Raw genomic sequence first — 14,347 nt, forward strand, 5'->3', positions numbered from 1 at the left:
AGTTATTGTGAAATGTACCAGAACAAACCTGCAATTATAATTAGGGCTTGAAATGAGATTATTCTTACTCAAACACATGACATTTGAGCACTACACAATATGTATGTGATGCAAGCAAGAGCAACATTTACCTCTTAAAATGCTTGACAAATACATATGTTGTTCTGAATAATGTGTGACACACAAAAGATTCTATTCTCATTGAAATAGCAGCTGTTTTGTTGGGTTTTTTGTTTTATTTATGTATTTTTTGTTTTGCTCCACTTGCTGATTTTAAGTGAACGGGTCTATTTTTCTGAAAAAGGTGAGCTCAGGTAAGGATACAAAATATAACCATATACAATACTATCTTTATGTTGCAAATGTGACACAGTGTGCTAACAAACAAAATTTATGCGACATTAACAAAGCATTTACAAGTCAGTGTTACCATAAAGTACATGAAGTTTCCTTATCTGTTTAACTAGTAATGAAAAAGGTTTTCTGTCCATCATTTTTTGTTTTCTTCTTTGTTTTTTAAACAAACATATTGACATATTGATAGACTACGAGAGACTATTGTTGATTGATTGCTTCTAGAATTTTTATTGAAAGAATATTTTAGATTCTGTTTTAATGTAGAGCATCCTCGCCTAAAATTGACATCTGCTTTTTTTGTCCTTATAGCTTGTTAACAGGTTAAAATGCTGACAGACTTACTTCAGAATTGTGTCTGGCTGATCTTTTAATCTAATTCAAAATTAAGATAAATTCATCAGATGCGGGGGAGATGCAAATAAGAATGCCCAAAGGAACTTTTAGTTTTTTACTTTAGTTCCTGTGAACATCTGGTGATCAGAGACCACACTGCTATCACTCCAGCTCTAAAAAAAAATGAACTCAATGTTCTATAGTGTTTTTATTCTGTGCTCATTTCACAAATGACTTCTACATTAATTAACTTGCTTAAAAATGTAAAATTCATGCCCCCAGCTGTGGCAATGTTGACCATAATAATTTCTTTGTCTGTTTTCTGAGTTTTTTCAGAAACTACAGTAAATTCAACCATTTAGAACGATCAATACAGACTCAGAGAAAAAAAAATCCACTGCAGATGCCTGAACAGCCGATGCTAGAGGTTAAGTGTTCCTGAGTACACATCGGGGTATGTGTGCTAAAAAATAAATAAATAATTATATATATATATATACATATATATGAGAGAAAAGCGTAAAGCGCAGAAGTGATCTATGTCCTTAAGCACCTTGGTGTGCTTTGCTGGCTCTCCTGATGAGCTGTCGCTGTAAGTGGGTAGAAAAACACCTCTAAGTGATGTGGGCCTTTAGTCACCTGACCATCACGAATGCCACTGTGGGCCCCTAGCTGGTCCAAGTCTGCATGGCACGGCAACATATTGCGTAGGTATAAGGCAGTCAGTAGTTATTCATCATCCATAATGTTAACGATTACAGCATGTCGATAACAAACCCAGGAGTTAAATGAGTTTGTGCACTCAGCTACGCCTGTGCCTCGGCAGTTCAAGGTCACTCCCTCCCGTCTCTGACAGGAGGGATGATTCCCGGGCCAAGCTGCAACCACACACATCTTGCCTCAAGGTCAAGTGTGCCACTATTTAGAACAAATAGATACATAAAACACTCAATCTTGTGTGTGTATAAGGTATGGGCCAGGACCTTGGGCCGGGATAAAGTTGGCCAGCAGCTCGTATATTTCGTCCTGTACTTGTATTTCAGCTTGACACTTTGTCACCCCACACCCCCTCCACTCACTTTAACGTTTTGAAGTCCCTCTTGTGTGACTGAACGCAAAAAGTTAGCATTGATTCTTGCTATGTTAGAGCTCACCAGAGTGCAATGTGGATGGATCTCGAGCATCTCGGGGTGACAAACTGTGTTTATCATTCAGTCCGTTGGCCAGCTGAATTTAGACTCTGCAGCCTCCTTTAAGCTGCTCGTTCAGACATACCATGACCAAAGCAGCTATTCACCTATGGATGGCTGAAAAAATAAAAACACAGAGGGCCTTTGTGTTTGAGCAGAAGCAGGACACGGCTAGGGCACGTGGTGAGAGGATACACTTGATTTGGAGTCAGTTACCAGCTCACGCCTATCATAATGGACAATGGGGCAAGGGCAAGTGTCTCCCTCTCCTAAGCTTTCCTCTCTCCCTCACCCTGTCTCTTGGCGTGCTTCCCCCAGGAGACACGAGCCCGGGGCTGGGCGCTCTGATGGCCAAGCGTGACATTTAAACCCCTGCCCTGCGGTAGCTTTAGGGGGGCTTTATGGAGTAGATGGGGGGCCACAGAGAGGTCCATCTGAGCACAGTGAAAGAAAAAAGGGGGTACGGGCAGAGGCTCACCCTACAAACCCCCTATTACTCAATGCACACAAACTACTCACCCCCCACCTCTATGCTTCACCCTGCAGAAATCCTCAGTATGTCAGTACGGTGGGGGCTCCATTGTGCACGGGTCTTCCACTGAAGAAAAGGACCCTTTGGTGATAAACAATTCAGCTGTCCACTCTGATCACAATGGGGGCACATCCCATTGCTTTGAGCATCTGTTTCGAGTAGGTACTGGTCCCCTCGCTGCTCAGCAGCGTTGACCATACAAACACGGTGTGCAACTAAATCCCTGAATCTGCTGGCCCACTACCACCTGCTCTCATCCTCCCCTCCTTTTATTATTCCTTATTTGGATCAATACTGTTGACTCCACTGCAGTATCTCTCAAAAGACAAGTTGAATAGCCTTGTGCTGGCTGTTCAGTAGGATCGCATGCTTTTTAAATTGTCTACAGTGTGGCAGCAAAACTGCATGAGCTGATTAAGGCGTGCATGAGAGAGAAGATGCTTTTCTGCCAAGACACAGGGCACAGAGTTATCTATGTAGGCCTCATACGTACAGCAGAGTCCATGGCTACTTATCACCCCCTTGTGGACATTCAGCATACATCATTCCTGCTTTTAAATTTGTCCACTCTTTTTATGGTGAGACTGTTGGTCTATATGGTTACCTGGTTATATGTATGTAAACTTTTTCAATGTTGTTACATACTATCATTTATCAGATTAAATTATTATTGGATGATCCTTTCCACCGCACTGTACCTGTAATGTTTATCTTATTTATGGCAGAAGGGCAGTGTTTACCCAGCAACGCTGCCCTTCTGCCACACATAAGGAAAACAGGAAAAGGACATCTCGTCCTTTTACTGAATTACTTCAGACTGTGGGAGAATGAACATGAGATTCATGTAAACATGTGCAACACTAATACATTTTTAAATTAAGGCTGTTGGTTTTTTTTTTTTTACATCTTGTAAAGTTGTTTTGAGTATTTGCTTATTTATATCTATTTGTAACACTTTAAAATCAAAGTGATCTGCATTTTTAATTGTTTCAGTTTCTTTAATTTGTTTTAATGTCATTTTATCTTACATTTTATAAAATTGCTTTGCTTTAGCAGAATGCACGTGAGTTTCTACTTATTATGCAGAAGGAATTATTTCAATAATATATATTAAGATACATTTTTAATCATATTAACCAATAAAACTGTCTGGAAAGTCCTGTTTGCAACTCTCTTTCAAATTCGGAAATTCAAAGTTCAAAATTTTCAAGGAGAATCGGTGAAAGGCAGTAAAATAAGGCAAAGAAAAAATACTGCGAAGCAATAGTAATAGTATTAATAGTAACATTAATTATAGTGATCAAGAATACATTGAGATATGGTTCACTGTTTTATGTGGTTTTCCAGAAGATACGTGAATGACATGTTTTCTGGATTTCATCCAATATCTCTGCCAACTATCTGATTCCAAGGGGTTAACTGTGAGCAGGGCACTCTGCTGGGGAAGCGCTAATCAGCTCGGAAACATTTGCTGCCCTTCTGGCAAGGTCAAAAGGGTCACGGTCCCTGGGCTGGATGTCCACTCCATCCTGTGCTCCTCCCCCATTGCTGTAAAGCCCAGCCTCCCCTTGGGGCCTATAGGCCCTGCAGGCACAATCACTGCAACGCCACTATAGGCCCACAGAAGCTGGCTTTAATCTATATGGAGCCCTGGGATGGACTGCGGCTGTCTGTCCATCAGCCTGTCAGTGTGTCTTGCCTTGACCGTACATAAGCAGCCATGGACCAGAGCTATCGACTTAGACAATCCGAACCCACATTTGTGATTGGTTTGCAGAGCCATCCGGTGGGCCCCTCCTGCTGTTTGACCAGGTGATTGATCTGTTAACACTGGCCACTGGACGTGTGTCTCTGAATTTAATTTCAGAATTCATTTCTGTGGGACGTGTGTGTACAGAAATGATGTAGAGTCCCAGGATCAAATGAAGGATTGATGGTTTCATCTGATATCTAAGTAAAAATGCAATTTAGATTTCTTTTCCACCCTTTATCATTAGATATTTGGAACGTGCCTAACAGGAACACTGACCAACCCTTAAAGCATGGCCTTATATCATTCTTACAATTTTAACAAAAATGTGAACAGTGTCTGCGTCTCTAAGCATTAAAGTCTTGAATCACCAGAGGTTAACCCCTTTGAGTGAAGATAATTTCTCAATATTTTTATTTGTCAGGCCATTATATTTTCCAGGCCTTGAGGCATTTTTCTTTGTAACAATATCTCTACTATAACTGAGATACTGTTTATCAACAATACATGAAAACACCTGTAAAGAAGCCTTTGTTGTCAAGGCATTTCATCACTTATCAACAGCAAGAGAATCTCCTGCTGTTAAAATAATAAAAATGCTGAAAAGGGCACTAAAGTCAGGCTGAGAGGTTAGGTAACCCTGATTCATTTCACAGCTCATAAAGAGCACCAACGCATCGGTGAGTGGGTATTGTCCACCATGGATTTCCCAGTCCATTCTGCTTTATGCTTCTCTGTTTTCAGAAATGCCCATAAAACACAAAGACTATGAAATAAATGTGACGACCAAGACAATGCCTGAGTTAGGAAGTGAGGGCTGATTTGATGGAGTCTCTCTTTCTCCACTCTGGCCTGCTGCAGACGTGGGGAGAGGGGGCAGGCTGCTTGGATATGCATCACAAAGGCTTCCTGCAGTATTGATCTGCAGTGGGTTAAGGCAGTCTATCAGCAAATGTCCCTCTCTCTGGGAAAAACAATAGATTAAAAACACACAGCTTGCAGGGCGGGAGGCTGCTGATGGGCCCTTATCTGGGCCCAAAGGTCACTGTGTACAGATATAATCCACTTTCACTTAACAGCTTCATTTAAGGCACCTCGCATGCAAATGGTGGCATTTCAGGGTCTATTCAAAGACTGAGGTTTTGTTTTTCCAAGAGGCAGGCAGGGTTTTTTTAAACATTCTTTCAGAGATGGGTTGAAAGTGTTCAGTGCTTAAGCTTTAGTGGTTGAGTACATCATCTTTTCCCAAATCAAGAAATGACCACAGTGTTTTTATGACACCTAATAATGAAAAATGTATCATCTGAAAAAATTTAAATGCCCTATTTTATTCATAAGATATTGACACAGCAGGTAGTGCTGCATATTTCATTAAACTGGAGCTCTGTCACTCCAGTGGAAAATGTATAAACCCTTACACTATGGAGCAAATAAATGCACAAACTTAGAAATACAGCAAAAATATCTATGTGTAAAAACTCATTTTTATAATTTACAGCCAAATTTGTAGTACCTTGTCCCCCTTTCCACTAACAAGTTGAAAACACAGGTTATACTTTGATGCCCTCTTTCTATTTAATTAAAGTTTGCAAACTGATTTATACATAGGGCATATATAATGGTTACAATAAAACAAACAACCATTAAAAAGTAACAAACACTGTTTTGGGCATAGGTATTCCAACATTACTGATGAACATCATTTAACAATGTATTTCAGATCACTATGTCATTCAAACAACAAACCTAACCATCGGACAGTAATGGCACAACCTCAAAATGTTTCTGAAACATCGCCAAAAAAAGTCAGTAACACGTTCTAAAAATCAAACTGTGGAGCTTGTGATCAAAATCGAAATTCAAAAAAGAAAAAACATCACTGCTGGATTAACAGTAGGCTGTGATGTCAGTAGCGTTCTTTAGGCTCGCTAAACTTACGTTTCTTCGTAGGCAAGTCGGTGGACGGCGTTTCCTGACTGGTGGGAAACTGAGAAGCCTGAAAACAGCAGAAGAAACATGCATTTGACATTTAGTAAAGCACGGCTTTATGTGTCTACTGACAGGCACCATCCCACTCTGAGAAACCAAAGCGACCAGTGTTGACTCATCTGTGGAACAAACGGTTCCTACGCATTTTCCACTTATTAATCCTAAATCTGCAGAACACATCTTGGTTATGCACGAATACTGCAGTATTATCAAACAAATCAAATCGTGTTTTTACGAACCGAGTGATAGGTCATGTGAGGACATGTTTCCACCCACATTTACATTTCTTTTGACAACAGGTAGTAGTTTTGGATAAACTACCAAATTATTTTCATTTATTTAACTACAGTCTGTTTGTTGCCCATGCATGCTTAGGTTTGTCTCCTGCTGACAAACGTAGAGAAACACACTTTACTTTTCCAACCTTGCAAAATCTACAAAAGTCTGTATAATAAAAAGAGTTTTCATTATTACAGAATTACAGAAGATGTTAGCAATGCTACTTAAGCAGCTACATGACCATTTTCATGCCTGATTTTGTGCTTACTTTTTGTGCTTGAAGACCATTACATCCTAAATGAGCAGAGATGACCTTATTGGGCCCATATCTATTATATATTTCAAAGATGTGCCTGATTAAGACATCAGGTTTACATGATAATATAGTAATTGCTGCCTTAAAAAGGCAACTAGTCTTCCACTGTTCAAAATGTTACAAACTCTAGAGAGTTTCATAAGTACAATTTCAATTTCTGCACAGTTACAAAGTGTTTTAGTGTGGAGGGGGTTGTCAAGCTGTAATAGAGTGAGGCGAGGACCTGTAGCTAATAGGTTTTAAATGTTAGACTGACCATAGTTGGCTTGATGATCCTTCCACTCCTGGTCCTTTTCGTCCCCACCTCCATATAAGAAGTCTTCTTCACCAGAGTGTCCATCTGACAGAGGAGAGATGATCCTTAAAGCCAGTGATTATTAAGTACACTTGAGGCACTCGGCTGCCGTCAGCATTTTTGCGTTTTGAACAGATTAGAGGTCCTTAACTTTTTAGTATTAGCATTTATAGCGCTCTTGAAGGCAAAGTTAACCCCCCACATTTCTGGATAATAACACTGTTTTTTTGTAAATAGTGCAGACTTTCAGCTTTAACTCAAGGATTCACAAAAATAATGCATTAACTGTTTCATTCCTTTTATTGAGTCTCATAAATGGCTTCCTTAACTTGTATCTCTTTGGACCTCATAGTAAGAGTTTCGATGAACAGCTACAAGATCAACATTTGGAATCAAATCCAGATCTTTATTTTTATTTTTTCTATCTGTCATGGAAACATTAGGGGATAAGCCTCACCTCGCCATAAACCTCCACATCAGTTAACCAGTCAATTTTACAAAACAGTTCTTGAAACACTTTTTTAGTTTCAGCTCCCAAAAAACGCTAGAATATCAATATTCAGAATGCTCAGATACAAAATATTATAATTTCTCCTATAAGAAGTTTTTCTTTGGTTTGGCTTTTATATTTTGAGTCGATGCAACAAACAACAACAAAGCTACAAACCACAGGCATATGTAACAGATATAGTGCATTTTAACGGCCAAGTCGTCATATATTTTTAAATGTCACCTGTTCACAATGTGTTGAGCATCATCAGTGAGTCACACATACCTCTGTGACTTCCTCACAAGTATTGATCTCCTCATGACAGTTCACCTGCACCTCTAGAATTCATAAAACACAAATACCTTAAGATTGTTTTAGTTCAGCTTGAGTTATTATTATCATATTTAGTCAAGACTACTAACAGAGTCTAGCAATAATATTTATTCTACATCTTTCAGTTTAAAATTTTTCAGTTTATTAACTGAGACATCCTGAAAATAAGTTTAACAAAATAAGATGGGAGACTTTCAGTTATTGCTTTGTTTTAGACTGTTTTATGTTTACAGATTTTTACCAGTGTTCTCCAGGATTGTGTTCTCCTTTTGAGCCTCCTCCACACATTTAGGGTCTTCACTCTATGGGGTTACAACAGCTTTACTGAACATCATGACTGGAAAATGTCAAAACTTACCACAATGACAAAATGCTGACACTGACTCACCGGTTTTTGCATCATTTAGGTACTTCCCACTTTGTATGTTAGTAGTGAAGCTACTACTTCAGTGCATTGGACAATGATCTCAAGAACATACTTCATTCTAACATAAAATGAATATGTAGAGCACATTTTCGAGGAAAAGAAGCAGGAAAATTTGTAAAATCTGCTATAAAAATGACAACGAGTTATACACATCATGTTGATTTACCAGGGTTATGTAAATAAAACACATTTAGCAATGCTTTTTTGGCCATTGTAAAGACTATTGTGTCTAAAATGATAATGTGCTATTACGCAGGATAAATAATACTGTAAACAACATAAATCACTTAATGGGCTAAAAAAACCAAGTATTTGTCCACTGACCTGGGTGATGGCATCTTCTTCATCTATCTTCAAGACCCACTTTTCCTCCACCTGAATAATTAAAGAATATGCCTTATTGAGCTCTCAGAAGGGCTAATATGAAAAAGCTGCACATTTAACATAAACCTCATGAAAAAGAAAGACAAAAACCTTTATATGCATTTTAATGTCTTTTATCACTTTCTATCCCTTTATCTTACAGTTCTCTCAATTAACCTGCTCTAGCCTGTGTCTTTCTGTTGCCATGTCAAACTTTAAGGTATGGTAGGGGCTGACCACCTCCCCCATGGTCAGTTTGACAGGTTCCTGTTCAAACTCCATAGTGTCACAGTCAGCCTCCCTAAAGCCGGGTGGTTGGTATGCCTGAGGAGTAACTGGAAAATAAAAAAGCAAACACAGAGTGAAGCAACAGTGAAAGGGAAAATCAGCAGCTTTTTCAAATACGCAGACCAGCCTGTTTTGAACCAATGACCATGCCACATTCAAAGTCAGGGCAGGCAGTTCTTCCAAGTCACATTGTTATTGCCCATATGAGTGTTACAGTCTCTCTGCGAAACAATGAAGTTTCTGGATGGAGCACTCTCCAGCACCCCATCCAGTGACTCCAAGAGGGCTGGGTACTCTCAACTGCTGTCTGGCGCATGGGCTGGGTTTCTCACTATGTTATTGTGTGATTAGATACTTGCATTAGCTGAATAGATATATAATGTGTGAGTATGTGTAGAAACTTAGTGGCAGTAAAAAAAACAAAAAAGTTAATGAACTGTTGTTAATATGTTAATATTCACTTGGACACCATTTGAGGAAAATATGCAAATCGTAACAACACACTGAAAAATTTTCTGTTTTTCCTGCGTATGAATCATCTAAACCCAGACCTTCATCTCTTTTTGTCTACTTTTCAAAAAACAGAAAAGCACATCACCATTGTTGAATAACTGCCAAAAAAGATCAAAGCTGGGGCACGTATGAGACATCAAGCAGCACCACCTAAAACACTGGATTTAAGAGTCTTTATTGTGATTGGTATAATGAATTAATAAAAAAAAAATAATAAAAATGTTCAAAGCCTTAAAAAAATGTGGGTTCTATATAATTAATGCTAATCATTAATTTTGATGTGAGTGTTACCATCGTCATAGTAAGCCAGCTTCATGTTGAGGTAGACATTTTCTGGCAGAGGGCCCAGGTACTGCATCACAGTGTAGAGCTTCCTCACCAGCAGGATGATGGCTTTCCTGGTGTTTCCACATGACATTGATGAGACTTTGATGTTGTTATTGCTGATCAAGAAAGTCAAGCAAGAAGAAAAATTAGCATAAAAGGGCCCGCTACTTCAGCTGCTCTGCCAGACAATCATTACACTGGCAGGTAAAGGGTATATAGTTTCTTGGGGTGGTCTAACATAAGCCAGTCACTCTGAAGTCACATTTCAAAGATGATGCAGTTGGAGAGATGTTAAGAGCTCCACCCTTTAATTCAGTTGTAGCCCAGTGCTGATACAATGATATAGTAATCATTCTTTCAAGGCTTCGATTTATTGACACAATAACAGACATTTCACCTTGGGTTTAAGTTTTACTCATACATAAAACTCTTTAAGCTCCTCACTTCTTTTCTCCAACTTTCAAGCAACTTCTGGCCCGAAGAAAGACAGGCAAATTCAAAGATTGACTAGGTAACAATTAAAACAGAAACTCAAGTTAATTTCTCATACGTGAGTGTAATCTGTAAGCATAAACACACCCCACCTTTCAAAATCCATGTGTGCCCCTGCTGCAGAGTACTGGATCCTAAAGTGGTAAAACTCGGTCACTTTCTGAAAAAGACGACATGCCAGATGTTATAGGTAATCACTATGGAGACAGTAAACGGAAAATGGACCACTTCTTATATATCACTTTTCTACTCTACTCAAAGTGCCTCATTCACCCAATAATACAAGAACTTTTTTCTACAACCAGTTTCTTTCCATCTAACGGTCACACACATTCATACCCCAATGAACACATGGGACAGCAACCTTGGGTTCAGTATCTTGCCCATAGATACTTAGGCATGCAGACTGTAGACTGGAGCAGCCTTCAAATTGTTAAACAGTGAATATTGCAAAAAGATAACCTGATATTTACCTGTGGGTTCTCTGGGTCGGTATAAATCTAAAAAATAAGGCCAAATGGACAAACATCAGTACCGCATAGAATATAAGACTAAATTATCTAAAACATTACAGCTCTTCCGACATTTAGTTGCTCATGTGTTAGATACACTCGCTTTTCCAGGCTGATCCTAACTGGTTTTAATACAAAGAGTCATTATTCAAGAACACACATTCAAGTATTAGCAAAATACTCACAGATATAATGACTGTCCGAAGCTGGTGAGGAAGAAAAAACAACATTTTGACTGCATTAGTTGCTCTGATACAAAAAAAAGTGGAAATTACAATTTATTTTTTTAAATCTCCCCTAACGTATGTGTACATTACAAATCTTCTGACTGATAAAGGTCAAATGTGACTTACGTATTTCTTTTCGATGGCATCAAAACATCCTTGCATCCTGGTGGAAATTAAAAACAATTATGATCCATAGAAAAAATAATAATTAAAATTAAGCACAAAAAATGAAACAAGAACAAGGAGCCACTGAAATTATTTCTTGATGAACAAACTGGCATTAATTTAATTGTAATGTAAATTTAAAAGAAATTAAAAAAAAACTAATTTCTTCAACAACCTGTCCCTTATTTACATTGTTACACACTTGAAACTGTTGCGTGTAACATAACAATATACTTCTCATCTCATTTTCCATGACCCTAAGAGCTAGAACGTTTTATTTATGAAGCATAATTGTCTGTTGCACTAATTAGATTATATTTGTTCACTGCATGTAAATATCTTCTTGATGAAAACAGATCAAGAATATCATTTCAACTTCACCAAGTTCAATCAAGTTCAATTTTTGACCAACCACAAAAGATATGATGGTCTTATTTTTACCTTGTAGGTCTGTTTGTCTACCTATGGTAAAACATAGTTCTGGTGACACCTACTAAAACGAGAACTATCATAAAGTACCTCTGTAGGGGTTTGTCTATGAACAGATTTTGTCAAAGGGATAACACTGGAAGACAAAATCAAAACTGGTACATCACAATGGAGCAGTTGATATGACTCCACAAGATGGTGTCTATTTGGCTTTAGTGACCCTAATAAACGGCTCTTGCTAGCAAATGTCAAGCTGCTGTAATTTACCACTGAAGAATCTGAGTGGCACCAGGACAGCTGTGCTCCTCTCTGAGGATCATCACTTGCTGATCTAAAAAGAAGAAATAGAACGCGTGAATGTTCTATGGAACTTTTTCCAGGTAAGTGAACTTGAAAGCTAATAGGATGTACAGTCAAATTAGGTTCATATGTAATCTAACCTTCCACATATTTTTTCCCATAGGCTTTCCCCGGGAAAATGCCCCTGAGGTATGTGATGCCAGATACTGCAATGGCCAGAAGCTTCTTCATAACAACCAATGACTGCTGCTCCGAGGCAATCTGATTAGGAAACAGCTGAGTGCTCTGTATGAGTGAAACAAATTAATCAGACTCAGCACTGCTTAGTCATGACAGGTAACACAATTATTAGAAATCCTGCCCTCCAACAGCTGCGTTTCAGCTATAGCACCTTATTTAATACATACACAAACAGAATTTTTCTAATCTTTGTGGACCTCAATATTAGTGCCACAATTTGTTTCTGTGTAAGTCTGTTGATATTTGGAAAAAAAAGCACTGATGTTATTTCACCCATGATGCAACTTAAATAATTACTTATGAAACATGCATGACAAACAATACTTTTATCACAAACCAAGTGACTCTACTGTTAGTATATCTCATATCTCAGCATAGTGTGCCGTGTGTTCTTACAATGAAATCTTAGAAAACTGGAAAAGTGATGGACAAAGGTGGCAAGCCTTAAAAACTATCTACAGCAGTTTTATTGGCTTTCAGTATCTGTACCATGTCCTTCAAAAGTCTTAAGTCTCATTATAAATAGTCTCACTAGAATAGTGGCTTTTAAGAAGCCATTCTTACGGACTGAAATAGCAAGAAAAGGCTGAGGTATGCCACATTACAAAAGAATTGGACTGAAGATTATTGACAACAGTTCAAATGAAATAATTAATCCAAATATGAAAATGTTGTTGCAAATCAACATTAATATGTACAGAGGTCAGGAGAGAGGTACAGCACTGAGTGTCTACAGCCATCTGTAAAACACAGTGGAGGCTCTGTTATGGATTGGGGTCAGTGATACTGGATAGCTTGTCAAAAGTGTAATTATGAATGCAAAAAAGTAACATTAGATTTGATCCACCATGCAGTAGCAGCTGGAAAGCATCTGATTGACAACAGCTTCATTTTTCTGAGAATCCTCAGAAAAATGGACCTGAAGAAGGAGCTGCTGACCGTCTTCTACCGCTGCTCCATTGAAAGTGTGCTGACATATTGCATCGTTGTATGGTTCTCCAGCTACACCACAGCACACAGACTCAAGGACAGCTTTTACAAGAGGGCAATAGCCCTAATCAATGCAAATAGCTGACCTGATTGGCTACCTCCCTGGACTTTTTTGGGGGGGAGGCAACAACGGTAAAAACAATAACAATAACAATAATAATATTTATATTTATAACAAGTTGCAATAATAACAGTGTGCAGTACACATACACTTCTTCTTCTTCTTTTTTATTACTAAGTTAATATACTGTGTTGTGTTTCTGTTGCGTTGTGATGTGTCATATCGTGTTGTGTTGTGTTATATGTAGTGCCGACGTAGGACAGTTTTCCAATTTCATTGTACTACTGTACTATGTATGACTGTGCAATGACAATAACGAGTTATCTTATCTTATCTTTCAGGATAACAATAATCCCAAACACACTGCTACTGCAGTAAAACCATACATGAATGAATCACTTCTTGAAGGACATTCAAAGCTCTGCTTTGGATGTTGGCTTCCTTTTGTTCCATTCCCACTAAAGGTGATTCCACATTATTTCAATAATGTTGACGCCTTGGCTCTTGCACTAATAGTGATCCATTGTTAATACAAAAACTACTTTTTACAAAACTAAAAACTGCCGTTGGAAAAAAAGGAAACTGCCTGCTAGCTAAGCAACTTAGTGTTTGCAGGATTACATCACAATAAAATCATATGAGTAATGTATTTTACCTGTGATGTTCTCACTTGCTGTGCACACGCCATACCTTTGGTGAAAAATAACAACAAAATTTAAAATAAAAAAAAAAGCAAAGCAAAGAGAGAAAATTTGAGGACAGATAGGAGTCTACTCAGAAAACTGTACTTACTGTAAATCGCAACTAGCTAGCTGACCTTCTAGTTTCTAGCTGATGTAGCCCTCTACTTGTCTCTAGCACACTACTTTGACCTACCGTGAAGTTATTCTATAGATTATGCTCTTGTAATTACATGGGAACAATAACCAGAAACACACGGTACAGTCGTTCTGGGGAACTAGGAAATAAAAGCTAACCTTTTGGTGTTAGCTATTATAAAGGTTCCCGCTAAATGTTTAACGGGCAGCAACCTGTAGAAATCAATGGCAGCAACAGGTTCACCACCAGGGAGCCAATCACAGAGTAGGGAGATAAAAACTAAAAACAAAGAGGGCTTCAGAGCCTTTTGTCTACCGCTTTTTGTTTTGT

At 38.3% G+C, this 14,347-nt stretch overlaps 1 protein-coding gene across 4 annotated transcripts in view; it reads right to left on the minus strand.

Annotated features, from left to right (window-relative positions):
* Positions 1-14,346, minus strand: part of onecutl (one cut domain, family member, like) — a 45,251-nt gene extending 30,905 nt beyond the window's left edge. The window contains exons 1-15 of one of the 4 annotated variants that reach the window (XM_080308488.1): positions 13,991-14,346; positions 13,854-13,888; positions 12,048-12,192; positions 11,875-11,938; positions 11,140-11,176; positions 10,972-10,992; positions 10,748-10,774; positions 10,367-10,434; positions 9,747-9,853; positions 8,832-8,989; positions 8,616-8,666; positions 8,106-8,166; positions 7,817-7,869; positions 7,003-7,086; positions 6,101-6,158 (exon numbers count right to left, since the gene is read on the minus strand). In XM_080308488.1, coding sequence (XP_080164614.1) covers positions 6,101-6,158; positions 7,003-7,086; positions 7,817-7,869; positions 8,106-8,166; positions 8,616-8,666; positions 8,832-8,989; positions 9,747-9,853; positions 10,367-10,434; positions 10,748-10,774; positions 10,972-10,992; positions 11,140-11,176; positions 11,875-11,938; positions 12,048-12,192; positions 13,854-13,886 — 967 coding nt within the window. In that variant the 5' untranslated portion in view covers positions 13,887-13,888; positions 13,991-14,346. Of the gene's footprint in view, positions 1-6,100; positions 6,159-7,002; positions 7,087-7,816; positions 7,870-8,105; positions 8,167-8,615; positions 8,667-8,831; positions 8,990-9,746; positions 9,899-10,366; positions 10,435-10,747; positions 10,775-10,971; positions 10,993-11,139; positions 11,177-11,874; positions 11,939-12,047; positions 12,193-13,853; positions 13,889-13,990 lie in introns of all 4 variants that reach the window. The other 3 variants (XM_026183924.2, XM_026183925.2, XM_026183927.2) reach the window with 3 other exon arrangements.
* Between the last annotated feature and the right edge of the window lies 1 nt (position 14,347).

Source organism: Astatotilapia calliptera, chromosome 11 (genome assembly GCF_964374335.1).
Source record: "Astatotilapia calliptera chromosome 11, fAstCal68.1, whole genome shotgun sequence".
Classification (NCBI taxonomy): domain Eukaryota; kingdom Metazoa; phylum Chordata; class Actinopteri; order Cichliformes; family Cichlidae; genus Astatotilapia; species Astatotilapia calliptera.